At 38.9% G+C, this 20,014-nt stretch overlaps 1 protein-coding gene across 3 annotated transcripts in view; it reads left to right on the forward strand.

Annotated features, from left to right (window-relative positions):
• Positions 1-20,014, forward strand: part of STIM2 (stromal interaction molecule 2) — a 150,337-nt gene that overhangs the window by 112,206 nt on the left and 18,117 nt on the right. For all 3 annotated transcript variants that reach the window (XM_047091062.1, XM_047091063.1, XM_047091065.1), the window contains exons 4-7: positions 7,522-7,633; positions 11,326-11,441; positions 14,268-14,445; positions 15,208-15,385. In XM_047091062.1, the coding sequence (XP_046947018.1) occupies positions 7,522-7,633; positions 11,326-11,441; positions 14,268-14,445; positions 15,208-15,385 (584 nt within the window). The remainder of the gene's footprint in view (positions 1-7,521; positions 7,634-11,325; positions 11,442-14,267; positions 14,446-15,207; positions 15,386-20,014) is intronic.

Below are 20,014 nucleotides of genomic sequence, written 5' to 3' on the forward strand. Positions count from 1 at the left end.
GTCAGCTACTGCTTTTCTTAACATGTTCTGTGTGTGCACTAATGCCTTATAATTAGAGATCAGTTTTTTCTCACAGTATTTAGGTAATTTTACAGATCATCTTTGAAGGTTTTTAGGACAGCATGTACTTACATTGAATATAACCGATGAAAACTTACATGGTGGTACCTCACTAAGTTGTTTTGTATTTTTAGGCCTGTAACTTAATACAAGTCTATGGCTAAGTACACCGGGTGCATTGGTTTTATAAGATTGCCTTTTACAGGTGAAAAGAGCAAGTGAATATGTAAATTTTAATCTTCGGAAGTTTGTCTTTCACACTGGTTTGTGTATGTCGTGTTTGCTTCAGTGAGGGCTGGGCTGGAAGCAACCAGATTCTCATCTCGCCTTCTGTCCCAACACGCAGCTTCCGACCTCCAGTATGTCCTAGGTGTCTGTGATCCCGTTTGGAGTCCAGCCTCCTCCAGTGCTGCTTTGGAATAGGATATCGTGAAAACAGTATTTTTTGTCTTTCACACGACTGTAGGTGTGGCATAGCCCGTAGACACAATTCAAAACAAAACAAAACAGGTTGGGTTCTCACCCTTAGGGGTCAGGTATACATACAACTAATACTTAAACGGCCACTTTATTCTGGGCGGCATAGTTCCTGCCTTATGGAAGCTTACAGTATAGTAGGGACGGACATAAGATATAATTAAGCAGATACTTGGAAAATGAGGCAGCGTGTGTGGTGTGCCATTTGGTAGAAACAGTAAGACTATAGAAATTCAGGGAGGGAGAGATCACTTTCAGTTGCACTGTCTCTTCTGCTTAGAACCAGTTTGTACACGAGGATGTACCTGTGCGTGATTCATGTGTTTCTGTAAGAAGGCTGCTTCAGCGTGGTGGCCACAGGAACGCTAGCTTCTCTTTCTGTTGTTGGCGATTTCTAGCCCTTCCTCTCTCTTCATTCTCTCCATTACTACAAGTCGTCCTGCTGACTGAAAACTTTCTCCCCTCAGGTCCAGTCATTATTTTTCATCCTTTTCAAATGCTGATCCAAAATAATTACATGCCGGAGAGACCCACACTTGCAAGGAGGAAGGAGAAGAGAGGGAAACTGTTTTGGTACAGAATCAGGAACTTTGTTCCCTATTAAAATAGCCCTGTTGAGGGCAAGGGGAGGGTAGTGAAAAGGAGAATCCTTATCTTGCCTCTGTTCCTGTGAAAATCCATAAACGGGTACCCCCACACATCCTACATCCCCACACCCACTCATCTCCTGCAGATTTGGTTCTACTCACCATCCTGTCCCCACTCTTTCCTGTTCCCCACCACCTGCTTTGCGCCAGAGCCCTGCTCTGGCTCTGAATCCCCTGGCTCTTTGAAATCTTGCCATTTAGGCTTTTTCAAGTCTTAGGAGTCACCCCATGATGAAGAACTGGAATAAGTGCCCTTGCGCTGTTTGTTGTGTTACTATTTCCACGCCCTCAGTAGGCCACAGTGTGCGCTAGATGTCTCTAGCAGAATCCTGAATCCGTGAATGCGATTACCTATGGCAGATTGCTCATAAGCGATGTTTAACTCTTGTATTACTGTTAGTACTATGTGTCTGGAAGGTTTGTTCCAAAGAGAACCTGTGTTTTCCGTTTTAAACGGTGAGCTGTTCTTTTTCAAAATGTTTTTGATGTTTGTTTATTTATTTTGAGAGAGATGGAAGGAGGGGCAGAGAGAGAGGGAGAAGAGAATCCCAAGCAGGCTCCACGCTGTCAGCACAGAACCCCACATGGAGTTCGAGCTCACGAACCGTGAGATCATAGCCTGAGCCAAGATCGGGAGTCAGATGTGTAAGCGACGGAGCCACCGAGGCGCCCCTAAGCAGTGAGCTAATCTAAATCAGGAGACACCTATATTGGCAGTGAACTTGGATTCTGCAGATGAGAGTTCAGATTCTAGCTCTTCCAGTTAATAGACAGATGCGACCACATATGTAATTACTTGGGCCTCTTTTGGCCACAGTCCTCTGTATAGACTAGAGAGAACAGCTATCTCTCGAATGTGAACATGGGGAGTTAAATGAGGATATATATGAAAGTATAATAAAATGTACAATCCTGTATCAAAGGAGTGTGGCTTTTGGGTGTTGACAACCACTGTATTAGGTAAAAGAACAGGTTCCTGCCCTCTAGGAATTCATCACCTGGGGGTAAGACAGGCATGAGTGGTCGTGTGAGAGTATGTGACAGATCCTGTGGCAGATTTATGTGCATGTGATCTGGAGCACAAAGAAGAGCGACTATGATCTGGGAATTGATGGGTAGGGAAAACTTGGTGGAGGAGGGACTTCCTGATCTGAGAATTAAAGGCTATGGAAGAACATGCTGGGCAAAGAAGGAAGAAGGGAAGACCATCCCAGGTGGAAGGAGTGGCATGGGGGGAGTGTGGTACATTCAGAAAGCTGCAGATATGGCTGCAAATGTGACCGGAACATAAACTGTGTACTTGCAGCGCGTAATTTGATTATTGGGAGCACTTACCTAACTCTAAGAAGACAGTGTTACTGCCCAGTGGTTGACAGCTCCGGAGGCAAACTTGGTCTGAAAGCTGCTTTGATCCTTTACTAATCTGTTAGGTCTAATTAAGAACGTCACCTTCATAGACTTTTGAGTTCAGTGTGGTGATCAAAGTACCTACTTCAACGGGTTGTTGCAACGAGTATTTGAAATAATGTTTGCAAATCTCCTGGTATTTACTACGCACATGATAAACATTAGCAGCAGTTTTTGTTGCTGTCCTGAAAGTTCTTTTTTTTTTTTTATTTTTAAAAAAAATTTTTTTCTTTAACGTTTATTTATGTTTGAGACAGAGAGAGACAAAGCATGAACGGGGGAGGGTCAGAGAGAGGGAGACACAGAATCCGAAACAGGCTCCAGGCTCTGAGCTGTCAGCACAGAGCCCGACGCGGGGCTCGAACTCATGGACCGCGAGATCATGACCTGAGCTGAAGTCGGCCGCCCAACCGACTGAGCCACCCAGGCGCCCCTGTCCTGAAAGTTCTTAGAGGCACTTTTCCCCTGTCAGTATTTTTTTTTTTATTTTTTTAATGTTTTTGTGTTTATTTTTGGGAGAGAGAGAACATGAACAGGGGAGGGTCAGAGAGGGAGAGGGAGATGCAGAATCTGAAGCAGGCTCTAGGCTCTGAGCTGTCAGCACAGAGCCCAACGTGGGGCTCGAACTCCGGGACCACAAGATCATGACCTGAGCCAAAGTTGGACGCTTAACTGACTGAGCCACCCAGACGCACCATCCCCCGCCCCCTGTCAGTATTTTATAATCTACTTTCTAGGCCAGCAGTTTAGTAATATGTTAAACACCAACTTTTGTTTGTTATAATGGAATCAGAATTTGAATGAATTAAAAAAAATTTTTTTTAACATTTATTTTTGAGAGAAGAGAGAGAGCATGACCCGGGGAGGGGTAGGGAGGAGGGAAACACAGAGTCTGAAGCGGGCTCCAGGCTCCAAGCTGTCAGCACAGAGCCCGACGCGGGGTTTGAACCCATGAACCATGAGATCGTGGCCTAAGTCAAAGTCTGACCCGTAACCGACTGAGCCACCCAGGTGCCCCAAATTTGAGTGAATTTTAAAAGATGGTCCAGCCTGATTTTATCATTTTGTATGTGAAGAAACTGAGTTGCATTTAATAACCTGGCTGTGGTAAATCAGTGATACAGCTGGGACCAGAATCAGGTCTCTTCCTGTTCCGGAGGTCTTTCTACTTGCCTTGGAATAAATGTCAAAAGTCACTCAGTGACACGATTTCTAGCAGAAACCACATAAGGTAACAGCACGGAAATCGGCTCTGCTGGAGCTTTGCAGATACGGAAATTTTAGTTTTTAATGAAATACAGTCTCCTCCTCTGGCCGCCCTCTGGTGGAAGTGCTGTGTAGCAACAGCATATGTGAAAGCAATTGAGAGAGGCAGGTGACAAGGAACCAGATAATTCTTAAATGTGTAACTACAGACAGTCTCCTTTTTCTTTTTATTTGGGTCTCCTCACTAAAATGTGAAAGTAGATTTTCATAGTATCTGTCAATTAAGCATGTTCTAATTCATGTATTCTAGAGGATCCAACAGATAATTTGTTGAACATCTTTTGTGTACCAAATGCTAGGAATAGAATGATGAGCAAAAAAACGTGTGCTTTAGCGAAATAAACAGATGTTGAAATAATAATCATACAAATAAATAATTACAGTTAATGCTATGCCTAAAAAGTACCGAGTGATTTATGACCAATAGCAGTGTTTGGGAAGGCTCCCTTGAGGAATTAAGGTTTTAACTGAGATTGGAAGTCTTGGTAAAGTAAATAGACAAAGATGAGTCAGCGATGGAGAAAAGAGTCTCTATATTGAGGAAATAGCAGGTGCAAAGGCCCTGAGGAAGGACATCGTATGACCTCTCCTAAGAATTGAAAGGCAACTAGTATATTTGGAGCAGAGAAAGCTAATATAAAATACAAGTCCTGGTCATGAAAAGTGAAGGTATTTACTAGGCATCACCAAAGAAACCAAAAAGCACAAGAAGAAGTGAGCTTCCTCCCAAAGTAAACTGTGTGCTCTTTGTTAGAATTTTGTTGTTTTAAAGATTCATTGTAAAAGAAATGACTTTAGAACCACTAGAATATTCTGTTTACAGAGTGGAGTGACATTAGGATTTGGGCACTTTAAATATGTATTTTTTTTTCATTAGATTTTTCTTCCTTTCTATCCTGGCTCATTGGGAATTGAAGGAGTATTTTGATATGCTGGATGTTGAGATCAGGGACTTCTGTTGTTGATCAGTTGAACAGCCGTGGAAACGACAGAGAGAATCTTCTCCTGTTTTCTTGGCTGAGATTTTTGTGTGGGTGTACGAGGTGCAGCTGCATGTTGGTTTCTTGGCAATCAAGACAAGTAATTCTCAGTGCAGTTCATGTTGAATGGGAAGCAACTTAAGAGAAAAAAGGCTATTTCGAATTTATTAAATTCATTGGAAAGCACCGAGGGCCTGAACCTTTAGCTGGTATTCTAAGTTTTTTGGCTAAATGGATACAGCAGCCTCAGGCATGTGTCCAAGCTTATGCCAGGAACACATGAAGGAGAGAAAAATTTTTAAATAGTCCAAGTTTTGTCTCAGTATAAAATAATCAATTACCATATGTAGGTTTTAAAAGAATTTTTGCTAGCTGCTTTCTTGTTGTGACTTATTGAGCTTTTTCTCTAAAGAACACTTAATGAAAAAGGCAGATTGTGAAAATTTAGCTTTGCTTGCAGAAGTGAATTCCTTATTTTCTGTAGTTTATCAGGAAGGTATTTCTCAGATTTATGCATACACAGATGGATTCCCAGATCTGCTTTTATTTTATTTTTTTAATTTTTTAATGTTTATTTTTGAGAGAGAGAGCGTGAGCACAAGCAGGGGAGGGGCAAAGAGAGAGAAGGAGACACAGTTCGAAGCAGGCTCCAGGCTCTGAGCTGTCAGCACAGAGCCTGATGTGGGGCTCAAACCCACGAGCTGTGAGATCGTGACCCGAGCTTAACCGACTGAGCCCCCGAGGTGCTCACTCATGTTCTTCACTATCCTCTGACCTTTCTGTGGTCTATAAGCACTTTGTGTTCCCCAAACCTCAAACTAAATGCAGACAATCTGGAGCTGTTAATTTTTTAAGGACACTTGCATCCTTCCCTTTGGATACTCTCATCATTGTCCTTCATATTCTTCAAGCAGAAATGTCTGAATTGCTTCCAGTCTTTAACTGCTTGTTTACATCTCTACTGCTATTTAATATTATTGCTCTCAGAATAGCATAGAGTCAGGTCCTACAGTCAGTTGGCCTGGGTTCAAATCCAGTCCTGCTACTATCTATCTTGGTCCCATTAACCTTTTAGTTTCTCATCTCCATAAATGAAAATAATTATGTTAGTGTTTCATAAGTTTTGTGTGTTTTTAAATAAGGCTTAAAGGAAAAAATGTGAATATAAAGGGCTTAATTCAAAATAAGTGTCCAGGAGAAAAGATGTTAGCTATCATTTTCTTCATGATTTAGGGCCAGTCTCCCGGAGTCCATTAATAGCTGTGTTCAGTGTGCTGGGTGATCTCATTCGGTCTAAAGACCATCCAAATGCTGAAGACTCTCAATTTTTATATCTCTGTTTCTAATCGCACTCTTCCCTAAGCTCCAGACTTGTATATCTGATTGCTACTATGTGTCCGCACTTAAATATCTAATATATCCTTCAAATATAACATGTCTAAAAACAGAACTTTTGATCTCTGTCACCTGCCTTGCTTGTCTTCCCAGTCTGTTCCTCCCATTCTTTAATATTGCAGTTGATAGTACTATCCTCTCTACTTTTTTTTGTTTTGTTTTTGTTTGTTTGTTTTTTACTTTCCTGTAGCTACCAGCCCCCATCTATTTCATGAACACATCTAACAGCATTCTCCCCCACAATATATCCTAAACCTGACCACTTGTCACCATATCCTCTACTGACACCATAGTCCAAGAGTGATATAGCCTCTTGTGTGGACTGCTATATAAAGGAATGTTCTCCTTACTGCTCTGGGCTTTCAGTCTTGTTTCCTACAGAATCTACAATCCATTATCCACATTGAAGAGTAAATATAGATTTAAAAACATTGATTATTTACTCTCCCCCCCCACTTCTTACTGAAATTAGAAAAATATCCAGAATTTTTTAAAGTCTTCTATGACCTGGCCCCTCTGCTTTCTCTTTCTTTTTCTCAAATACAGCTAGTTCATTCCTTTAGTAAGGCCTTTATACTGCTAGCTTTTTGATCTGTTTGAGATATTTTTCTCCCGGATGATCACAGTGTTGGCTCCTTGCAAAGTTTTAGGTCTCAGTTCAGATAATAGTTCCTCAGAGGCTGATCCTGACATCTTTCTCCTTTCTTTCTTAATAGCTGATCACTGTCTGAAATTTTCTTCACTTTTCTTCCTCCTCTTGTAAATTGCCCCCCCCACCATCCCATGAGGGCAAGGATTTTCTGCATTTGCGTATTACCATATTCCATTGCATTAGAATGGAACCTGATATTCACAAGCTTTACAGTATCCTGTGGATGGATGACTAAATGAAAGAAAGAATGAATGAATAGATACATGTCTTGTAAGTTTTTCTACAACCAGGGAAATGATGGATTATTTCCTCCTGTATGAATTTTGCATAGATGCTTATTTTAGAATTAATCGCGCTAATATTTTATTCTTTTTCTTTCATGCTTTCTCTGTTATAGATTATAAACTTAAGTATAGGAAGTATGTCTCCGCTGTTTTCAACTTCTCATAGAATGCCAGATATCATTTAAGTACTTTGTGTTGATTGAATTGAAAATTCAATCTAACATCCTCCGAAGTTTTAGTAATTTTATATACATGTGTATGTATGTGTATGTAAATATATATGTGTAAATTATGTAAAGTTTCCAAGCTGATAATTATGTTTAAAATATGCCTTCCCCTTTTATCTCTTGCAGTTCATAATTGGACCCTTGAAGACACGCTTCAGTGGTTGATAGAATTTGTTGAACTACCCCAATATGAGAAGAATTTTAGAGACAATAATGTCAAAGGAACAACGCTTCCCAGGTGAGTCTTTATTATCCAAATGTATTTTTTTTTCACTCAAGGAGAATTATATACTAGATGTTACTTTTCTGTGCCAAATTTATAAGTTATCTCTGTGACTAAGGGCTCAAGGGAAATATCATATCCATTCTTTAATTTTTTAAGGTGTGCATTTGTAAGTTTTAATCATTTTTCTTTGTCTAAATAATCAAGCTCTTTTTAAAATTTATTCCCAAAGAAAGTAATTTTTGGAATTAGAAGGTAGGCCAACTACATCTTTGTTAGATAACGTCAAAAGCCCAACCTCTGACCATGTGGTAAATATAACAAAAACATATTCATTTGATATGAATCCACCTTTATGAAAAACCTATTTGAGTGAGTTAATGTACAGATCTTTCTTAATTGTATTCTTTAATAATAATAGTCACAATATTGGTGGCCACAAGTTAAAGCTCAAAAAAAAGCTTAATAAACAAAATGTAAATAATAGCCATTTTTTAAGTTTATTTATTTTGAGAGAGAGAGAGCACACGCCTCTGATTCTAAGGAGGTGACAGAGAGAGAGAGAGAGAGAGAGAGAATATCCCAAGCAGGCTCCAGTGCTCTCAGTAAGGAGCCCAATGCAGAGCTTGAACTCACGAACTGTGAGATCATGATCTGAGCCGAAATCAAGAGTTGGATGCTTAAGTGACTGAGTCACCCATGTATCCCTAATAGCAACCATTTTAAAATGTATATAACATAAAGGTACTCTGTATTATGTCATTTAAACTTCATGGTTAAAATTAAGTATGTATTGTTATCCCCATTTTGCAGATTAAAAGCAAATCAGAGAAAAGTCAAATGTTTTGCCCAATTCAGCCCTTGAACCTAGATAGATCTGATACCATATTTTGCCCAATTCAGCACTTGAACCTAGATAGATCTGATACCAAAGTCTAGGATTCCAGTTTATCCCTTAGATGCCTGGAATTACTCGTTTTCTAAATTTTACTTTCTAAATCTCCATTAGTTAACTTAAAAATCTTTAAAGACTCAAATGTCAAAATTTGCAACGATTCTACCAGAACTTGCTTATGTTCCATTCCTCTCTCAAATGTTTCTTGAATCAAAAAAGACTCTAATCCCTTATTATCTCATTATTATTTGTGATGAAATATGCATATTGTATTTCTAATCGATTTGCTTACATACTCTATTGAAATAAGTGGCTGTTGTTTCTTTGGACTTCAGATTTTGGATTGAGTTGAAAATTTTCGTATCTCCCGTAAATATATTTTGAACATCAACATCAGTATTTTACTGGTTTTGCTGTGTATATGGTTATATTGAGGAAATAATGGGAATAAGAGTCAGTTCAACAAGTCTGTATTGAGTATCTGGTGTGTTCAAGGTGCAACTAGATGGTGGAAAGAAGACAAAATGAAGATAGGGTTTTTGCTTTTAAATAAGTTTCTAAGCTAAAACTTAGGATTAGGGTTTAGGGATTGGGGTTGTTTTGTTTTTGTTTTTGTTTTGAGTTGTATGTTACCCTAGTTATGAGGAACTCCTAGTATTTTTCTTATGTTGTCTTTTGGGAAGTTTCTTTGTACGACAACAGCATGAAATGAAATAGGTTGCTCAGTGTGTTGGCAATAAATGTTATAGCCACTTTTTTTCCTTTGGTTAAGTAAGGGGTACCAGAGATAGCTCAGCTTCTTGGAGAATTGTTGAAATAACATCACACTTCATCCAGATCAATTTTTTTTTTTTTTTAAATAGTGAACATGTTACCAGAAAAGACAGGTTATAAATACAGAAGTTTAGCTTTCAGGTGAGCTCACGGGAGCTTCTGTGAGCGGAGAAGAAAGGGAAACCAGAATACCCATCATCAAGCCCCTTTCATAGGGGTAATGGCAATTAGAGGACTCGCTTAAAGGGACTTAAGTATCAATTAACTTAAATAGCAATATGAGTTACGGGACTTTTTGTAGGGTAATTGTAGGTACAAGAGCTACTTAGAAGAATGTGTAAGAAAATGTATTACACATTCCAGATGGACAGGTACCTACAGCAGTTCATTGTTTCCTTTCTGTGACATTAAAATACTGTCGCATTGCAGTAGGTAGCCCAAATTATGTTAGTTTTATGTTATCACGGTTATCATAAGCCTTTTACTGATTTTCTATAGTCTGAAATTCTTATTACCAGAGCTTAAACTAAGGCTCTCTTCGCCTGACGCATGCCTCCTCATTCCTTTCAGACCTGTGTGAACTCCCCTGACATCCTCACCCACTCAGGTAGAACCACTTCCACCTCCCGGGCTCATACTGAACCTTGTATAAAACTGTTATGTGGTATCCTTTTTACTACATCTCGTTGTTTCTCTTGAGTTTAGTCTACCGGTATTGTTGCTGTTAATTCATTCATGCATCCATCCATGCATTCACTCATGTATTCTACAAACATTTATCAAGCATCTACTTTTGCCAAGCATAATGCTAGGTTTGGGGATACTGAGATAAGACATAGCTCTGCCTTCCAGCAGTTTGGGAAGTGTCACGTTAAAGGTGTAACAGGAGCCATACACAAAAGGTACTTGCAGAGAAGATGAAGGAAGGCATTTTGCAAAGGGAAAGAGTTCTTTACACTGTAAAGATTTATGGAAGCCTGTAGCAGTTATAGGAGTTTTTGTAACTTCTGCACACTCACACGTTCTGGTATCTTTCATAATAAAATGCAGTGGATTCAGAGTACAGTCATTGGAATCATACATATTTGGGTTTGAATCCCTGCCCCACCTCTTGCTACTAATTGGGCAAGTTACTCAATCTCTCCCTACCTTAGTTTCCTCATCTGTGAAATGGGAATTTTGTATCTATTTGAGGTGTTCTTCAATTTTGATTTAGCCTTTGACCCAGGACCGGGCATATAGTACATGCTTGTTTTTATCGTCATTGTTATTAACTATTATATGATTATTATTAGACTTTGTGTTATAAGATCTTCATTGGTATCATACTTGGTTGTTAAGAAATGTTAGTTGATGATGGGGCAACTTGGATTTGCCGTCCAAAACAAAGTGATTTTATTTCCTTCTTTCACCTGTGCCTTTTGGCCCCCTCCATGTTTTTTTTTTTCATTGGTAATGAAATGGTTCAGTATTTCCTATTACATAAATGTCTGTTTTCTCCCCCCAACCATGCTGACTTCTTATTCTCACTTATGACTTCCGTGGACTCTGTTTAATTTATAAACAGTTTACATATTAGAATGTAAAGGTACAGGTTTTTCAGACACTTTTAAAGAAAAGCGATACGATCTAAATTGAAAAGTATATTTTATAGTTTGCTATTGATGTTAAGTCAATTACCTAACAATTTTCTTGTTCTCTGTGAAATGATAATAAAATGCAGAGGTAATTAATGGTTATAAAATGCTTTTGCATTAGTTAAATTTCTGCATTCAAGTAAATTATAGCATAAAGTTAACCTTAGAAAACAAAAACGTCAACATAACAAGTAAATAATTAATGCAGGGTGTCTGTACAGCTAAGTTTGCACCGAGAAGTTTTTTGACACATATTAGTAAAGTATTAAATCACACGGATGAGCTCTTAACAGTAGTAGGTCGTCACTAATGTGTAAAGTATTACATGTATTGCTCAAGTATTTAAATTTACATACTAGAAATATTTTCATTTAATATGTATATATTTTTTGAATGAACAGGATAGCAGTGCATGAACCTTCATTTATGAGCTCCCAGTTGAAAATCAGCGATCGGAGTCACAGACAAAAACTTCAGCTCAAGGCGCTGGATGTGGTTTTGTTTGGACCTCTAACACGTTAGTATTCTCTCTCACAGAGTATGATGCAAAAGAATAATCAGATCACATATTTGTCATTTATTTTTATTTTTTTTTAATTTATTTTTGAGAGAGAGAGAATGAGAATGAGTGGGGGAGGAGTGGAGAGGGAGACAGGATCGGAAGCATTCTCTGCGCTGACCGCAGGGCTCGTACTCACTAACCTCGAGATCATGACCTGAGCCAAAGTTCGACACTTAACTGACTGAGCCACCCAGGCACCCCTGTTATTTAAAGAAGAAAAAGTAAGAAAGATAAAACACTAAGAAAATCGTCTATTAGGTATAAAGGAAATGTAATATCATCTTAAAAGATTTATAGGGTGAGATTTTCTGTCATTGAAATGTGGAATGTCACATTGCCAAGCTGGTTCCTGAAGATCCACTTGAAATTTTCCATGATAACAGACCATCCTGGCAAAGCACAAGATGGAGAATGCTATTTGATTGTATTGAAGAAGAACATTTAAGAAATTATTATGTCATATTTGTAAGGAAAATAAACCTTGTATTTCTTTACTTTTGACAGGAATACTTTTTTTTTTTTTTCAGAAGGGAAGTTTAATATGTTTATTTAATTTCAAGTTTTAAAAAGCTTTGGGGAAAAGTTTTGAATATTCTACATTTTTAGAGGTTTTATATTCTATTTTTCAGAAGCCAAAAAGGAGTAACAATTAATACAAGAAAAATGGCTTCCAGAAATGATAAATTAGGAAACTAATATTTATTTTACCTCAGTTTTCGGAGTTAGGAGACTCGCAGGTTTCTGTGATCGGTTTGGGGGGTGACACTACCAAAAAAGGGTTACTGGAGCCGTTGGGTAGATTCCATGATGGGACTGGTGGTTCTTTTTTGGCTCAGGCTGAGAGCAGCTGGTCAAACAGCTGGAACTCTGCTTTGTGAGAGTTGGTGGAAACGCACTGTTGTTGGAAATTACAAACCCTAGGAAATCGAACGCTCCTGAAATGCCGGGCATTCCACAGAGGTGACACCCTAAGTTTTCTGCTGAATCTGTTGGGGATTGTCTTCTGTGAGATTCTGTCTGATTCGTTCATGTGAATGATTGGTGCAAATAGGAATGAAACTATATAACTTGCCTCTGTATACAACTTGGTCAAGAATATTTATATTTTATTAAGCCAGAAACAAACTCCCTCTAAGCCAAAACAGTATTTCATGTCATTTGAAAAGAAACCAAACTAGTCAAAAGAATGCTGAAAACAAATGTTTTAATAAACCGGCGAAGAAGTTAATGATGCGTTACCTTTTTAATGTGTTTGTCTTAGAATTATTATTTGAGGGAATGAGCCCTGCAGTGGGAACACCAGCATTAGATTTATGACAAACTAACACTGTCAAACGAACAGACACACATTGTAAAGGAGTTTTCGCTGAAATCTTTTTCAGTTTGTGGCGCTTACTATAGAGTTTGGTACTTGACCATTCTCTTTATTGTTATTTCTGGTGAGTAATATTTTGGCCTGAACTGGGCTCATGTTTAAACTAGAACTTGAGCTGAACTTCTCAGTCTGAGGCGGAAGTAAAAATAAATCCTTTTGAGACTTTGGTCTTCCGCAGTGCATCTGTTTCACTGGAGGTGAGGGCGTGAGCTCTGGAAATAGGGTGTCTGGCATAGGGCTTGGCATTCCTCACACGGTGTAAACACACACGAACCTGAGTGAGCACGAGAAGTCCTGATGTCTGCGGAGCCCCATGTTTCATCACACATACAACATAGACGTGTTGGAGGCCTGGGCAGTTCGGTAGTTTTTCCGCTGTAAACTCTATCTCTTGGAAGCAAATCATGCATTACATTGTCTTCGTTATCATTGTGTATCACTCCAGAGAGCCCTCTGAATCTTAGTGTGTGTTAAGAGTCAGGGATAGACTAGGAAGTTATTTGACTAGTGACTTCTGTGTTTTGTATCACTGAGGACAGTAGGCCCTGGCTCCTTACTCCTTACTGTAGAAACTGCTGGAAATTACTGACATGCCTCGTGGTGGAGAAGGTGATCCTGTTCTTTCCTGCTAGTAACCCAGAAATCTCTGGCAAATAGCACCTAAAATATGACTTGTTATGATCATTTAACTCATGGTTACTCAACCTTGGCACTTCATGATTTGGGCTGGATGATTCCTGGGTGATTCTCTGTCACTGGCAGAAGCAGGGCAGGAAAGTGTCTTGTGCGTTTTTGTCTGTTCAGCAACATCCCTGGCCTCTTCCCACTAGATACCAGTAGCAACTCCCCCACCCATTTTACACCCTTCCTGCTGTGGCAAGCAAAAATTGTCAAATGTCCACTGTGGGAGATATCGCCCTTGGTTGAGAATCACTGACTAATCTTCATGACATGACTGCTTGCTTGGGGGGGGAAATGCTCTTTTGTTGAATGATTAGGCTTCCAGTGTGTGTATCAAAGCATGACATGTCCCTAACCTGACTGAAGGAAAGCAGTTGGGATGATAGTGGTGGTATTCTTTATGCCTGCTTTCACCCCACAGAGGACATGATTGGAGATACTCTTGCCTTTTCAGGGTCCCCAGAACTTTTGTTACTGCCTCCTGTGCCACAGGGGTGTGGTACATCCATGTGGGCTTCTCTGTGCCCTCTGGAGGGTCTAGTATATCAGTGTTACGATAAGCACTTTGATTGTTTGAAGAAATAGTTTTTAAAAGAATGGAGCTTGTTTATGGGAGGCTCATCAAAAAACATTTGCTTGTTTTAGCTACCTACTACAAAATGCCTCTGTATGAAGATTCTGTTACACTCCAAGATTAATTTGACCATCTGCACTTTTTTTCATAGGCCCGCCTCATAACTGGATGAAGGATTTTATTCTCACAGTTTCTATAGTAATTGGTGTTGGGGGGTGCTGGTTTGCTTACACACAGAATAAGACATCAAAAGAACATGTCGCAAAAATGATGAAAGACTTGGAGAGTTTACAAACCGCAGAGCAAAGTCTCATGGACTTACAAGAGAGGTACGTTTAAAAAGCTATAAGTCTTATTATTTATGTTGGCAAATACAATTTGTGAAAATGTAATGTGGGTGTGTGCTTACACACTTATGTTTAGTTTGTTACACATATCAGTAATGTATGTACACTTCATATTTTTATAAAACTTACAATGTCCTAATTATAGATTTATATTAAAGGTATGCTCTAGTGAATAAATGGGCAGATCAGTAGAAATAAATATAGGTGGAGTGATATGTATAGTGAAATTTTATTTTTAATGTTTTATTTTTTTAATGTTTTTATTTATATTTGAGAGAGAGAGACAGGGAGTGAGTGGGGAGGGGCAGAGAGAGAGAGAGAGAGACACACACACACAGAATCCGAAGCAGGCTCCAGGCTCTGTGCTGTCAGCACAGAGCCCAACGCAGGGCTAGAACTCATGAGCCATGAGATCATGACCTGAGCCAAAGTCAGATGGCCAACTGACTGAGCCACCCAGGCGCCCCTCGTGAAATTTTATTTTTAACATGATTTAGATAATTATGAATTTCTTAGAAGTCTCTTTGCTTGAAGAGTGATTCCCTGCTATCACTGTATTTTGAGCTCAAGATAACCAAACAACTGTACCATGGGCCACCTGCTGTTTTGCTATTCAGATGTAAGGTTAATAGAAAATAGTGTGATTTTGGATTGAAACATGTATTCTGTTGCTTGATATGTAGTTATTCTTCATAAAAAAGATGAAACTTTGGTGAGGAATTTTTACTTTTATCATTCCGTAAGGCTTGAAAAGGCACAGGAAGAAAACAGAAACGTTGCTGTAGAAAAGCAAAATCTAGAGCGCAAAATGATGGATGAAATCAATTACGCAAAGGAAGAGGCCTGTCGGCTGAGAGAGCTAAGGGAAGGAGCCGAGTGTGAGCTGAGTAGAAGGCAGTATGCAGAGCAGGAACTGGAACAGGTATTGACATTCCACAAAAAGTGTGTGTTAGGACGTTTGCGTTGCCACTCTGGGGGGGCTTTTCCTGTTTGGTCTTCTACGTTTAGTGGCATTGTATATTCTTCCTTAGTTAATAAAAGAATTCTCTGTTTGTATTGTTAGCATTGATCAAAGTCCATGTAGCAAATAACAAAGTAATAATTCAAAGATAAAGTTACCATCGTGTTCACTCACTCATGAAATCTTACCCTGTGCCAAGTTAATTATCTCCAGTGAATTTAAGGTGTTTATTTAATCTAACATCTGTAATATGTTTTAGTATCTAACTGTAACCTAGTAAAGTATATCTAATGTGAAACTTCTCTGCAAGGGTAAAGAATCTCTATTTAACATCCATTTGAATCCTGTTAAATGGTTTTAGAACATAATTTGCTAAAAATTGTGAAGTTGTCTAAAGAGATCTTTCCAGTATCCGCCGCTACCTTGCTAGTCAAGATGGAACGTGAGCCTGCAGGCATAGCTCGCTCCTTCAGGGAGGCGGAGAGGGGGTCCCGGCAAAAGTTAATTACAGACAGATATTTTAGTTTACTTACTGTTCTTGCTATAAAAAATTACCACAAACTTAGTGGCTTAAAACAACACACATTTGCTATCTTACAGTTCCTAAGACAGAGTTTAAAATAGACTCCCAGGGCTGCATTCCTCCGGAGGCTCTAGGGGAGGATCTGTTTCCTTGCCTTTTCCAGCTTCTGGAGGCTGCCTGCATTTCTTGGCTCTTGGCCCCCTCCTTCATCTTCAAAACATGTCACTCCAACCTCTGCTTCTGTGGTCTCCTCTCCTTCTTCTGACTTTGACCCTTTCTTTACTGATAAAGAAGCTGCCGGCGAGAAGGCTTGCCCAAGATCAGAGAGTGCCTCGGTTGTAAAGCAGGGCCGAGGACCTGGGTGTTCTGCCCCCTGCTCTGCCGTGTGCCCTGTGGCCTTCTCGGCCAGGTGCTAAATAAGGAGTAAGAATTGTGTGATGAATGAGTTTCACTTTCAACTCATGAGAAAATAAATGTTCAGTGTGCATTTGTTTCCTTCAGGATTGTCATTTTTGGTAGAATTTGTCTGACTAAATGCAGCCATCTCTCTTATTAATGGTTAGCTATTGTTTCCCTCATACCCCAGACATCTGTTTGTTGGATCTTTTCCGTGTAAGGAGATTGTTCTCTTAAGCTGACTCCTACGTGTATTTTATGGTCAGGTCCTATTTACCTGGCAAACCTTATCTGTACAGAATGTAGTAAAGGACAAGGGAGTTAACAGAAAAGAAAGAAAAGAAAAGAAAAGAAAAGAAAAGAAAAGAAAAGAAAAGAAAAGAAAAGAAAAGAAAAAAGAAAAGAAAAGAAAAGAAAGAAAAGAAAAGAAAAGAAAAGAAAAGAAAAGAAAAAACAGCTTAGCCAAAATTCTACTGTGTTCAAAAGTTGGATATTATGCCTTTTATTCCTGTGAGAACTTATTTCCTTTTCCCACCAAGGCTTCTAACTCTTGGTTTATTCCTAGTACTAAGCTAAAAAGCTTGCTAGCTATTTTTCTGAGCTTTATAGGTAAGAAAGAGCAAATCAGAAAGCAGTAGTGATAATTCTTCTATGGAAACATAAACTGATAGCAGTATTTTACAGGTGACTGCAGAGCAGGCATCCTATAGAAAAGGACCCACAAATCACAAACATTCTAATTTGAGTTTTTTGGCAGAGAGGCATTGCATACGTCAGTAGACCTTAGGATCACCACGATATGTCCCAGTACAGATGTAATAGTCCTAATGAGATCCTGAATCAGTAAGGGGTAGTTTAAAGGAGTTACACTGGTATTTTAAAAAGAACTCTGTCCAACATGATTATAGTAATAAGAAACACAATTTTAAGAGTGCTTACTGTGTGCCAGAAGTTTGTGCTGTGCACATTGCAAATGATTTGCTCAGAAGTTTTAATCCTCACAATAAATAGATATTATCCTCATTTACAGATGAGATGTGGAGAGAGGTTAAATAACTTGCCTGAAGTCACACAGCTGTTACGTGGCAAAGGCAAGATTTTGTGTGTCTTATTCCAAGGTTCATGTTTTCCTATACTGTTAAAAGTTTTGTTTATAGAAGTAAATTTAACTGGGAAGCTAATTTACGTATAATGTCCTGTAATCCACAGCTTCACACAGTTGGAAGTATGACTGTAAGGAGATAATCAGCTTCTCAAAATTAGAAGTCAGGAGTATCAGGCACATACAGTGCATTGTGCTGTTTCCCCTAAAACAAAAACTTCTGGGTGAATAATAGTACTGCTTCATGTTTTGTGTGGTTTAAATACTTTTCACATAAATTACTTTGTATTTGAAGTTTCAAGAAAAGCACAGTCAGGATGAGTCGTAGTATACCCCTGTTCTACACAAGACAATAAGCCTCAGGTTAGAAAGTAAAGAGCTTGCAGGTCACAGAAGTCATAATCATAGAGTTGGGTCTAGAATCATGTTTTCAGATATAAAGGGTGTTTCTTTCTGTGATACCATGTTTTTACTTAGTACTGGTCTATTCCTGAGACACAAAAAGTAGGTATATAATTACCATTTTTGTAAACAATTTAATAATTCACCATTTGTTAAAAGCTTTTAATTACTCAATTTTTACTGGGTCCATGCCCCTATGAATAACCATGTAATTCGAACTAAAGGCTGGAATTTACGTCAAATGATAAACTTAATGAATAATAGCAGAGAAAATAGTTAAAATAGTTGCTGTTACTGGAAGGTCATGATTTCCAAAATTTTGAAACATTATTTGACAGTCAATCGAAGCATTTCAGCCTCAGTTAATGCTAGAAATATAGCCATTATATGTTACATGCATTTATTGAGTTCTTTTAGGGGAGATGAATGTATGGACATAACATAAGTCTTTATGATTAAAGAGAAAAACTTGAGTGAAATTTGAAAATAGGTTCCCTGTTTAGTTCCTTGGCAGTGAAAATCGTGTAGAAACTGTAGAAGATTTACAAGTGTAAATCTTGTGAGAAAGAGGGCCTGCTGACCCAGACTTGGTGGTGGTATATGGAGCTCCACGTTCCGGGACCTGGCCTCAAAGTCTGTCTTCCTGAGGGAGAAGGGATCCACACAGCTTAGCCAGCCAGTGGAAGCCAGTACTGTCCCACGCTCATGGCACGGTGAAATGTGTCGGGCACGCGTTGCTTAGGATTTTGCTTTCAGTGAGTAATGTCTCACTTTTAGTGTCACTACTTCTGATTGTCTACTTGGTGCCCCATTGTGCTTTTGTTTTCTAATTTTGGAGTTTTGACAAAATACTTCTTTTTATACTTTGCTTTCTATAGTACCTGACAGCTGTTCCTTTTCTTTATCAGAACAAACTTGTGTACAGTACTCTTATTAGTTTATTCTGGCACACAGTAAAGTTTATTTAAGTAAGTTGGGTTTGTTCAGATCAGACGTTGTTCTGCACATGAGTTTCGGAGTGGAGTTTCTAGTGACCTTACTTGGCTTTGAGGAAGATAATTTGCAGTTACGGTGCTCCAGAAGTGGGATGCTCCCTAGTTCATTTGTGACTTTGTCTCAAGGTCTTGAGTAGGTACATAACTCTTTATATTCTGTTGTGTGTCTTTACATACCTTTGGCTTGAACTCTTGCTAGTTTTCAAATGAATCATTTCTAGAATGAATTGTCTTTTCTTTCTGTGTTCTTTTCATAGGCTTTAAGAGTTTTTTCCTTAGCATCTAATACCAACTGATGCACTAAGCATTTTAGTTTTCTAACTGTTTATTGTCTGGCTCTCCTAGAGGGCAGTCAAAGGGAGACTTTGACATCCTGACCCTGAAGCCTAGGTATAGTTTCTCATGGAAACATCAAGCAGAGGCTCACTCAGAACCTATTTTCTTAAAATTTACACATGGTCTGCCAATGCTGATTTATCTACTTTCTGGTATGTTAGAAGCAGTGAATTGAGTAGAAGTAGGTGAAACAGACTGTAATGGACAGACTTGCTTGTAATAGTGAGAAATAAGTAACCATAAAGAAGATGTGAAAACCTTCAAAAATGGTCCATGTAAATAGCTTACAGTAGTGCCCTCTGGGAACATTAGAAGGGGCACCAGGACAGTGTTTTCACTGTGTTTCGGATACTTCTTTATGTTCTCCACAAACAAGCCCCGCGTTATGAGAAAAACATGATCAGTTTTGGTTTGTACGTGCCTGGCATTTTCTTCTCTCTGGGGAGTCTGGCTATTATAAAATATAAAAACTAAATAAATAATACAGCTTAAGATCTATGTAAACCCCTTCTACCCTTTGGCTTTCCAGCTTTGCTTAGTGAGTTAAGATGCACTTAAAACTTCAGTTTTAGTTTTAAATTTTTTTTTTTTAACATTTATTTATTTTGAGAGACAGAGAGAGGCAGAGCATGAGCAGGGGAGGGGGAGAGAGAGAGAGAGAGATACAGAATCTGAAGCAGGCTCCAGGCTCTGAGGTGTCAGCACAGAGCCTGATCCAGGGCTCGAACCCACAGACCGTGAGATCATGACCTGAGCTGAAGTCAGACGCTCAACTGACTGAGCCACCCATGCGCCCCAGTTCAGCTTTAGTTTTAATGTTAGAAATACATTGTTTT

This window comes from Lynx rufus, unplaced genomic scaffold, assembly GCF_022079265.1.
Source record: "Lynx rufus isolate CCGP_SWC_20201006 ecotype Redwood Valley unplaced genomic scaffold, mLynRuf1.p SCAF_3, whole genome shotgun sequence".
Classification (NCBI taxonomy): Eukaryota; Metazoa; Chordata; class Mammalia; order Carnivora; family Felidae; genus Lynx; species Lynx rufus.